This window comes from Spea bombifrons, chromosome 4 (assembly GCF_027358695.1).
Source record: "Spea bombifrons isolate aSpeBom1 chromosome 4, aSpeBom1.2.pri, whole genome shotgun sequence".
NCBI lineage: Eukaryota > Metazoa > Chordata > Amphibia > Anura > Pelobatidae > Spea > Spea bombifrons.
This window is the reverse complement of record NC_071090.1, coordinates 100,622,239-100,634,106: the sequence shown is the minus strand read 5'-3', so window position 1 is coordinate 100,634,106 and position 11,868 is coordinate 100,622,239. Positions and strand designations below refer to the sequence as shown.

Genomic DNA, 11,868 nt, shown 5'->3' with positions numbered 1-11,868 from the left:
GGATCCCCAACCTGATCTCCCCAAGTGGCCCATTTACACCATGGTATACTGTGCCTAGCTGGCACATCCTTCATGGCACTCGACACCTGAACCGCATGAGCACAAGAGGTGGAGTGCTAGGATTTGACATCAAATACCGGTGCTCAGCATCAACGATGGCTGCGAAGAGGGTGACTGCCAACTGACACGTTTTTGAAGATAACAAAGAGATCTTTAATTGTATATTCTGCTGCAAAATATATATTTTTTTCTATATGCATCTATTTGCCACAAGTTTGTATCTAATCTTGTAACTAATGTAAGAAAGTAAAAGCATGTACCATAATGCTAACAACGTTACAATATTGTATCATCCTTTCACCAGTGTTGTAAATGCTGACTTTTCTTTCAGTCTGCATCCACTTTGTGTTAAAATGTTATATGCAAAATAGATGGGTTTATACGTTGTGACATATATACATACAGTGTATATAATTATATATGCGAATAATCCTTGGAATCATATTTATAATCGTGCGCATACATGCTAACAGGTTAACAAGCGTTCAAGGTTGTACATATTATATTGGAAATGTTTCATCTAAGAAACGCTTAATTTTTTATCGTGATGCCACCTGTCAGAAGAAAAAAAGAATATATATACTGTATATAGAAATGCGAGTATTGGTTTGTTTTTACAATCGTGTCACACTTGTGCCATATGCGTACCATTTCAGGGGAACTGGACAGATGCAGCGGACTGTCGGATGATAAGTTTTTACTGAATTTCTTTGTAGTGTATATTGTGCTGCGTCTGAGACCATACATGGAACGTTTCTTCATATGACCCAGAGTCTGGTTATTATGTATAATTCCTGGTTCTCGGGTTACACAGCGCTTAATGTCTGGTCTAAGGTCTTCAAATCAAGTCCTAACCATTTTAATGGGCCTCCGAGATTTAACCACACATTTCCAAGTACCCCTAAATTCTTAAATGGTTATAAAGGCAACCCCCAGTGAGCTTCTCCTATACGACAAAACAGGCCCACCATAACAAAGCGAAATTACTCCAGAATTACTCCATTTTTCAGGGACAGCCAAGTCCTTCTTATAGAAGATCATTGGCATTGATGACTTGTAACGGCTGTAATGAACACTTAAGAATAGCTATCAAACTCTCTGGAATTGGGTAAATGTAAACTGATTAAATTAGTAAAACAGTTACATAGGTTGGAGATATGATTTAAAGTCCTGCTCATTGTCTTTTTCCAATCATCTGTAAAGGATAGACACGTATCAGAGATTCCCAACAGCTTGACCGACATTGAGTTGCGGTTGTGTTGCTAATATCCACTTAGCTAAACATTATAAGATATGGTTTGTGCATTATATCTACTATATGATATACTTGTAGACAAACCAATCCATATACATAACGCTTGTTTTTTTAGTCTTATTTATTAAATATTTGATGGCTATAAGGTTGTGAAATAGAAAGGCACCTATACATTAAAAAAGGAAATATGCCACCCTTTAGATATTGTGGAAGTTTTCATTGAATATGTTGGCCCTTTTAATATCTATTAATGAGACATGAAGATATTTGAAAGTGTTAGATGGCTGATACCTTAACCATGTACCAACCACTACACTTTAAACTAAAAGTGTCCCAGATTAGCCTTTTAACAAAATTAGGACATTATTTTCTATACGGCCAATTAAGCTACAGCTTAAAGTAATACATGGATAAAGCAAAGCCATTCTTTCTTCAATACATGTTCTGAAATACATGAAATAAGCTATAAACATCTGACAATCATCTTAGGTCTTCAGTTTACCAAATGGGGTCACTGTGACAAATTACCTGGCTTTATTGCTTTCGAGGATCCAACTTGACTGGTTCTATTTGTGGTACATAATATGTGCAGTTCTTTGTTAATTCTATGGAAGCCTACAGTCCATCTGAGTGTAGTATGATTTGTAAGTTAAGAGACCACGTGAAGAAGAATTAATTCCTTAAGTCCCATTGATTTCAATAAAAAAAAACCTGAAGTAGAAACTAGCTAAAGCTTTGTTCCCCTCATCCACCACAGCGTTCTTCCTGATTTGAACCATGTTGAGTCCACAATAACATGCTCAATGAAACTAGAAGTGGGCAAGCTGGCCTGAGATGAGCTAGGGATACACATGCCTTGCCTCACCAAGCCACATGGGAGCTGAGCCAGACTTGTCCCCAACAAAAAGAAAGTCCAAACGGATGTTCATGAAAACAAAACACTAAATCCAATGAGGAGCTCACATTGGTTTGGTTCTGACTCACACTCTCATGGAGCTGGACTCAGTTTCGGTCAGGCTTGACCAAGCAATGGAGCCTGAGCCAGGTCCCATTCTACACCAATTTACGCACGTATTGTTAAAACTTAAGGCTTTATAAACTGGCTTGTACTCCTGTGAACTGGGAAAAAAAATATGTTTTATTATTTCGTACCAAGAACCTTCTCTTGTTCTTGGAAATCATAACAACCTCCTTGCACACAATTTAGTGCACGGTGAAGTTAAGCATAGTTCATGGTTGCACGGTGTTATCGCTCAGTATAGGTTTACTTCACAGATATGAGCTTTAAGCAAAATATTGGTATGTTTCCAAAAAAAGAAATGTAATCTGTTCTGAAATACATCAGATAATATGTGCCTGAGATGGGGCTAATTCCTCGTACATAATCGCATCAGGGCGCTGCTTTGATGTATTCCTTGGTTCTCATAACATTCTTTTCATTGACATAATATTCGAAATCACTGAATTGCGACTGACGCTGGGATTTTTTTTTTTACTTTTTTTTTTTTAGACATTTTTGTTATACCGTAATGGTTTTGGTTACGTAGTGAGGGTGACATCAAGTTCAACCTTGTTTTTTTGAATATTCTTTTTTTTGGTTTGATCCTTTCCTAGAAAGCTTTTAACAGTAAGAACTGCAAAAGAACTAAACTGCATTGAGATATATTTGGCAACCTTTTCTTAAAATTCAACCGGCTACTTCCCTACTGTTATAGTTGAAAATTTGTTTCACACACGGATATGTACGGGTATAAATAAGGAGTAATTGCTCCAGGGCCCTGGCATTTTGAGGGGCCTTCCAGCATTTGCACTGGCGTTATGACGGGTCCATATGTTGGGTTGGGTGCTGAGCAGAAGGACCATTTATGACATCTGTCCCATGGAGCGGTGATTTAATCTTGGTTCTCGATGTATGGCAATCATCCTCACTCACTGACACTGCACTCCGAGAAGTGATGTCATTTGCAGGCAGGCAGCACACAGAGGGAGCTACAGGCTACAAGGAATGTGCAGGAGGGAAGTGGAGGATGTGGTAAGTACTGTGTGTGTATCTATAATAAGACAGACTTGGGTAACTAAGTAAAGAGAGGCGGGGCCAAAGAAGGGGAAAGAATAATGTAAGATGAAAGTCATGGAAAGGGTAGGGACTCCACCATCACTGGCACTGTCCTGGAGGGATGAGCGAGAGGATTCACGGTGAGAGTGGCTTTCCTCCCCACCAACAGAGACCGGCCAGAGGTGAGTGTGGCCTGAGGGCCGGGCGGGCACACAGATGGGACCCCTGGGGGTCATGGTTCTTAGCAAGTGAGAAATGGATTGAGTCTGGCCATTTTATGGGGGTATCATACAGCTGGCACTATAGAGAGACAGGGAGCTGCGCTATACCTCAGCCCACAGAATAACCACCCTGCCCGTACCCAAAAAGCCCTTCCCCCTACTGGAGCATTACCATCTGCTGCCCTGTATCAGCGCTTTACTACACCTCCTTCTGCCCCGTACCTGAGTCCCCAAACCATTATCGATCCTTATCCCTCTCCTGCCCAGTACAGGAGCCTTACCCCCTCCTTATACAAACACCCTCACTATATACAGGCACATGAACAATAATACAGGGGCACTTATACACACACGTATATGTATGTATATGTGTATACACATATATCTTTAATAAGAGAGACTTGGGTAACTAGGTAAGTCATCACATTGTTTTCAAACGGAAGAGCTCACTTACGGCTATAATGACCTTTTAAAGCCAAATGAATTTCATATCGCCTACTTCCCTTCAAAGAAAAATATACTGTTAAATATAATTAATACTATTGATAACCTGTGCCATACCCTAGAGCCAATTTTACTGGCATTATACCGCTTAGCCAGTTAGGGTAAGAAATGTTTGGTTGCCAGTACCTACCACGCATTGTTGCAAATGTCAGGTAATCAGGTAAATGATACAGAACCTGTGGTCGGCGATATTGTTGTTAACAGTAGCATGGATACCATCTCCATTTGGACCCTCAGATCGTGATGCTCCTTTTTGAAATGAAAGCAATTTTCTGTACACTGAGCAGTGAAGAAGCTGTACAGAGTAGGGGACACAGCAATTATTTCCTGTGTCTGGGTCCGATGCACCATGCGTACCTGGCTCAGTTGGCCCTGCGTAAGAAAAAATTGCTCTACACCCTACACCCATATCTTCTTCACTGGTCCATCCTGCTAGGCTTTCTTAATATTGCCAACTATGTAGAAGAATGAGGGGGTCCACGGGAATATTCTTGCCTGGGTTGCCACTTGGTCTAGGACCAGCCTTGACCACCATGCTGCTCCTGGAACATGAAAAACCTTGACCAGCAGTAGGAGCTGCCATTTGCACTTGGAAAGGAATCCATAATTCATAACAAAAAGGGAAGCACATCCTAATAATCATAAACCAAATACAGGTTTTGTGGTGCTGTTGAAATGATCAACAAATCCTTACAACAAAGCAAGGAATCAACACCCACCCATTAGATATCTAATGCTAAGTCTATGCTGCATAGCATCTAACTGAATTATTGGGACTACAGAACTTTTATCCCATTGAAACTTCCATGTAATTTGCATGCAAAATGCATCTGTAACCCCCCCCATAACCATTTAATTCAGTACTTAAGAGAATATGACATAACCTCGATTTGAAGCAAACAAAATCAACACCTGACCAAGGATAAATGGCTCAGATGGCAACTCTAGTTTCCTTAAAAACCCTAGCAGTGATAGTACAATGAGGCAATACAATACATTTCTTAATATTACCCTTTTAACCCCTTAAGGAAAACCAGTTGTCCTTAAACCCATTAATGACAATGTATTGTGAGGCTGTACATGTATGGGCTTTGTCATGAAGGGGTTAATATGATTGCTAGTACAGTCTGACATTGTAGAAACATAGAATTTGAGAGCGGATAAGAACCATTCGGCCCATCAAGTCCCCTTTTCCCGATGTAAAGACCCAGACCTTAATCAGTCCTTGGTCTTATCTTAGATTCAGGATAGCTCTATCCCTATTCCATGAATGTTTAAATTTCCTCACTCTAATAGCCTCTACCGCTTCTGCTGGGAAGCTGTTCTGCTTACCACCCTCTTGGTAAGGTTAAACTTCCTTACATCTGAACCCTACTCTTGAGATTTAGATTAAAACATATTGTTCTGGCATTTCTTTTCCAATTATTTTCACAATTAACCTCCAAAAACATATATAAAGCCTACTTGTCTTCTTCTTCTTGGCCATTGTACATAACAGCTGTATACAATCACAGCCAATAACATAACTAGAAATCAGTGATTTAAAGGTACACTTCAGCCATTATATGTACTTTAATGCAGTAGTTAGCTAGGTGATCCCTTTAAATTGACACGGTGTCCCTTATGCAAATGTATGAGGGCATTCTGCAGATTCCTCCATATGTATTTGCCCATTTCTCCACCCATCCCCCATTCAACTTTACATCAGGTAAGTGTTTTGTTCCCATTTTGGAAGAATGCATATTAAAGTACTCACAGAAAATGCATTGAGTATACTGTCCCGTTAGGGGCATAACCATGGTGCTATGATTCACGCAGTATCATTTTTAGAATTTTTGTACAAAATGTCCTTGCTTGATATGCTAAGCAGAGATACTCGCTATGTGGTCCATATAACTTATATAAGTTATATAAGTACAACTTATATAAGTTATATATAAGTTATAACTTATATAATTATATACTTCATAAAAGCAAAGTTCAGTACTCAGGGTAATAACTTATATTGCTAAACCAGCTTGGAATAATATTTGCCAAAAGTTTCAGGCTCGAAATGCAGCTCAGACAATTCTTGGTGACAGTGACATCTAGTGTTCAAAAATGGAATTTCTATTTATTGTTTTACAGCCAGGTGCAAAAATATTATCACAAGTAATCATCCTACAACAGATAGAGCCCCTCTAACTGGGAACAGTGTTTACGACCATCATGACCAAGGCTATTAACCCCTTAAGGACAATGGGCGGTCCCTAAACCCATTGAAAACAATGCATTTTGAGCCCGTACATGTACGGGCTTTGTCATTAAGGGGTTAAAATTAACCCTTCACATCAAACATTTTATGATAATTACTAATCGTTGCAACCAAGTGGTCTAAACTAAGGCAGCTGAATTCAAGTGTGATTAGAACTGTGAGAAATGTACTAGCTGAAACACCCAGAAATTTCAGAATTAAAATACAAATTTTTTTTTTTATAAAATGTATATTTATGCGGTCGCAAGAATTTATGCACAGGCTTGCACTGTATAACTGATATGATAAAATCACATCGCTGGCAATAAACTGATAGGTAAGGTAACAAGCTCTTTGCTCCAATCTTTACAATCAACAAAGAAGGCTTTTTCTCTGCATTGATCTATTCTACCGCTTTCATGGAAGTTGATTTGGAGGAGATGTGAACGGTAGGTGAACCGAGTACAGGTGATGGAGTAAAAATTAAGTATTTATTAGCATTAATATCACAAGGTAGAAAATATTTAAGGCATTGGTTTTTCGTAGTAAATACGTTTCTAGCTATTACAAGTTCCAAAACAATCACACTTAATTGGCTTCCTCTCTGCAATCAGTCTTAACAGGTGACGGGATATCTTATATTAACTGGCAACGTTTGGGTGCTGAGCAGAAGGACCATTTATTAACGAGTAATAAAGGGGCAAATCTACTCATTAATATCAATGTGTCTGTTAAGGGTTAAGCAGCATAGTTAAATTGTGCTGGTTATCCATTATTGGTCTCTTTCGCAATGTCTGGTGATGAGCTGCAGTCTTTCAATCTATCCAGTATCCATCCAGAAGAGGAGGAAAAGCCAGTATCTGTTTTATGGGGTGAGTGAGTAAAGTAGTATTATTACCTAACTCAAAGCATACTGATACGCTAATGAGGGTGTGTAAGTTATTAACAAGAGGTCATAATCTAAAGCTAGAGGGTCAAGTTTAGCTGTAATGTAAGGAAGTTTCACTTTACTGAGATTCTGGTAGATAAGTAGAACAGCCTTCCAGCAGAAGTGGTAGAGGCTAATACAGTAAGGGAATTAAACTCATGCATGGACTTGAGTCTTAACATCAGGAAAAATGGATTCTATATAACTGTCGGATAGCATTTGACAACCTATATAGAATACATATGTACCCCCCCCATTAGTAGTCATTTCAATTAGCTATCAAATCAGGGGTTATTAAAATTAACCCTTCACATTGCAAACATGCTAGTTGTGCCCAACCAAATGATTCTAAAAACCATTCCATACTTGTGGGGAGGTAAAATATTCGTTGCCAAATCCGCTGAATTCAAGCGTGATTACATCCATGACAAATGTATTAGCTGAGATGCCCAAAAATAAAGAATTTCAGGTGTTTTGTAGAACGCTGCATTTTTCTTTCGGTGTGTTGAGTCAGCAGTTGTAAGATGGTCACGCGCCCCGTGCAGTTTGTAGCTGTGTTCAGGGGTAATAATTATTTGTTATTTTCCAAGCTGTAGTATATTAATGCTTATATTCCCAATATCGGGCAAATCTGAGTGTATACCTACCTGAATACAAATCTATTCTGCTCTGGCTTCATCACAGGCTGTAAACTGAGTAAGGAATGTAAAAAGTGTGTGTTTGAAACGGAGGATGATTTTCTGGAACATCTACTTGGTCTGAAGACGGTAAGGAAACCTCTTTGGTCCGATATAAACGGCTACTATTAGTATTAAAATTCACAGTGTAGGGACTTCTAGGCTTTTGTACAATTAACGTTGCATGCTATGGAAACTTTGTAAATAAGTGGATACGTCTATTTTGTAAACATTAAATATTCTGAGGAATCAACTTGCTAGTGGTGGCAACAAAATAGCCCTTATGGAAACCATGACTTATTAGCTGTCATAGATGATGACGTTTAATTGCCATCTGTAGTCAAGCAGAATTTTTTTTTTCTTCCAAAGATGGAGCCAGTTGATTAGGATATCTTTTTATTGATGGCAAACATAAAAACTTGAGACCTAATTCACCTCTTCTTTTTTTTTGATGGAACTAGATCTTTTTCTATGTTGGTGTCTTCAAAGGGGATCCTGTTTATTGAGCCAAGTATAAATGTAACAGATTTTGCAGGGGCCAACACTACTTTTGGCATGAGTAGTTACCCTTTAACCCTGAGACTAGGGTAAAAAAATTATTAAGACTCGGCTGGTGTCTAGGATTATCAAGGACAGGACTATGTGATATGTTATTAAAGACAAAAATAAACCACCTTCCCCTTTTCGGTCTATCTTAAGTAAATCTAACACACATTGCGCTATTAACTGTTTCAGTGCCTCTGTGTGCAACTAGAAAAGTTAAAGGCCCTTAAATATCAGCCTAAAGACTTTCATTCTGGTCGTTTTATAGGGAACAAAAGTAGGGTTGGAACCTGCTCATGCAGTATATGTATCATTGACCTAACTGGGAGAGAGAGAGAGGAAACAAAAATATTATATATATATATATATATATCTCTCAGTGTCACACCCTAGAGGCATTTACTGGCATCATTAAGAGAGTAGCTATTTAGGCTAATCCCGTTCCATCTGAAGAAGAGACCACTGAGGTCTTAAAAACTTCATTAACTGCATCTTTGTATCTTAATTAACTGAAGACTCCATCTTTGATATGTATTGTGTTGGGGGGGTCAATCTTGCTATATCTACTTTCATTACATGTGTATTGACTAAAGTTCTACAGATTCAATCCCCAAAAAAACAGCTATGTTTGTTTTCCGGTAGATTTGCTTGGGGCCTGACGCTAAAGATGAAATGAATGTGATTTCGGTGGAGTTAAAACACACGCAGGGGAAACCCGTGACCATTGCGTCTCTCCGGCTGTCTGTACTTCCTATGGTATCTTATCATCAGTCTTCTTTCATGGACCCTTTTTGTGTGGGGTCACCCTATAGCTTTCTAGTCTTATTGAATGCTTCACATAGCAGCGCTCATATAAATGTAGACCTATAGCATACCATGCATAGTAAACCATGGCTTGGTACATATAGATTTATTCCATTGTATGTAGTAGTAGTTTTAGTTCGTAGTTGGAATGCCCTTCTTCATCATGCATGCCCTTCCTACCTCACGACTCCTTGTTTTACTTTCCTAATTGCATGAAGTATGATGTAATACATCTGCCATTCCAGTCCATTGTTATCCCAGCGCACAGTAGGTTAGGAAGGAGCTCAATCTTCGCCTGTCCCGTTTTTAACGCAACTCGTTTCCCCTGTCCCAGATTAATGTAGATGGTTTGGAACTCAGCCCGCCAGTCACCTTCATCCTTACTTCTGGTTCTGGTCCGGTCTATATCTCAGGACAGCATCTGACCCGTAAGTAGTTTTGTAGCAAGTGTACATGTTGTGTTCTCTACACCTCATGTGGTAAAATCTAAAATGAGGTTTCGCAGGCCAATGTTCAAAGAACCAAGAGCAGGCCAGGATATGAGGATTTCCCTCCTTAAACACAGGTGCATGTAACGATGCCTAAGCGTCCGGCAAGCTGGTTACTTGAGGATTGGTCTAAGGACTGTGATTTTCCACTTCAATGTATTGTACATTTTTATTTACTATATAAATAAAAGAATAATAATAAATTAATAATGTACAAAAACAGAACTTCATAGCAGGAAGAGATTCCAATATTGTTTAGCGGTAGGAAGGAGGAAGCGCTCGTGCCGTTGTACTCCTCACTTGGAGGATTGTGTACAGTACTGGAGACCGTATCCAGAAGGATGTAGCTGTGTTGGAGAAAGCTCAGAGAAGGGCTACTAAATGCTTCATGGATTAGGGGATAAAACTTACCAGGGAAGGTTCAAGGATCTTAACCTATATAGCCTGGAAGAAAGATGTGACGTTGGGGATGTGATGGAAACGTTTAAATATTTGAAGGGAGTCGACATGATAAACAAAGAGTTTATTTAAAGGGCGAAATACTACCACAACAAGAGGACATAGCCTTATGTTAGAGGGGCAAAGGTTTAAAAGTAACATTAGGAAATAGTACTTTACTGAAAGGGTAGCGGATGCATGGAATAGCCTTCCAGCAGAAGTGGTAGATGTTGGATGGGATAGGCATAAGGCTAAGGTAGATACAAGATAAGGCCAGGTACTAAGGGAAGCTTATTATTTTTGCCAAGAGGCAGTGTAAAGCTTTTGTGAATTGGGGCTGTGTAACGAGAGTTTTGGGAATGTCTGCTTCCTTTTCTTTTCTTTTTTTTTTTCTCTCATTAGGTTCAAGGCCTCACTCGGCATGTACTAAGCGTAGCCTATACTGTATGGTATATTCTCTTTTCTTCTTGTGTGCTCTGTTTCCTTGCCCTTTAGTGGAAGATGACCTACAGATTGAAAGCGAAGAGGAGGAGCAAACATAAAGGTAACTATAGAATTATTTGTACGCATTATTATTATTTTATATAGCGCCATCAAATTCCGTAGCGCTGTACAATGGGTGGACAGGACATAAGCAGTATGTAACACAGGTGAAGAGGGCCCTGCTCAATGAGCTTATAGACTAATTACAAAGAAGTCATTTTGCCATTTAGCTTCAGCAATACAACTAAAATGCTATTGTGTGAGTGTGTGTGTGTATTCTGTGTTTGTTTGTTTTGTTTTTCCTTATTGATGTCTTTCCAACATCAGATATAAGACTCTTTTATGCGGCTTTTGATATTTATAAACTTGAAAAGCATTTAAAAACAAATTTTATTTTTCACAACACTTAATACACACATTACTTTGTCTTTTAGGACACTAGAGCACTGATGACAACCATTCTGGGATTCACAGGTTGCCTGTATTCACAGGATACACATGTATCGCCTACTAAGTCTTCTATAGTTTTTCGGTTGCTGTAATAGTGATAACTTTTCCTTTATTTCTTTCAGCCTCTTGCAGCCGTATGAAACTGAATCAATTAGGAGCCAGACAAGTTCGGCTGTAATTACAAAAAGTGTTAGCTGTACAAAGTTTGTGGACTTTTAAAGGCCTTATTTATGACGGTGCCCCGTATATAATCAATAAATCCTCGCTTAAATAATGTGGCTTTTTTTATTTATTTCCTTTTCATTTCATAATTCTAATGCACAAACTCCAAGTTGCCATGTCCTGTCTAAACCCTTTATGTTTTCAGAATAATCTGTGAGCCTGTTAAATATTTTCACTGTCCTCTGTACTCCAGTCTACCCATTTATATTTAACATTCATTTTTTGTGTGTAGGTTAACCATACTCAATTGCCCTATAATCCAACATATAGTAGTTTGTATACTATATTATAAGTTGGAAACCCATTATATTGGTTGAGGTGCAAATACTGCATTAAACATTAACCCCTCTCCTAACCACTGGTTTTACTGACCAGACTTATTTTTTGTGTGCCATAGTTGGTATATCTTTGTTAAACCATGATTCCCTTTTTCTATGTTTAGTGTACCCACACATTGTATTACAGATAAGGCTTTCCCTTTAAACCACCTTTTTGTATGGTCTTGT

General features: G+C 38.7%; 1 protein-coding gene across 1 annotated transcript; it reads left to right on the top strand.

Moving 5' to 3' along the window:
- The first annotated feature begins 7,034 nt into the window (after positions 1–7,034).
- LOC128491521 (nucleoplasmin-like) lies at positions 7,035–10,749 on the top strand. Its single transcript, XM_053463840.1, has 5 exons — positions 7,035–7,201; positions 7,942–8,024; positions 9,120–9,233; positions 9,616–9,709; positions 10,703–10,749. Exons 1-5 carry the CDS (start codon positions 7,120–7,122, stop codon positions 10,747–10,749), a joined length of 420 nt encoding a protein of 139 aa, XP_053319815.1. The 5' UTR covers positions 7,035–7,119.
- Positions 10,750–11,868: the final 1,119 nt, after the last annotated feature.

Excerpts from the sequence above, each read along its gene's own strand:
- LOC128491521 (XM_053463840.1), top strand. The coding sequence starts at position 7,120 with ATGTCTGGTGATGAGCTGCAGTCTTTCAATCTATCCAGTATCCATCCA. Across the intron at positions 8,025-9,119 it reads ATCTACTTGGTCTGAAGACG|ATTTGCTTGGGGCCTGACGC; the intron begins GTAAGGAAACCT and ends GTTTTCCGGTAG. Across the intron at positions 9,234-9,615 it reads GGCTGTCTGTACTTCCTATG|ATTAATGTAGATGGTTTGGA; the intron begins GTATCTTATCAT and ends CCCCTGTCCCAG.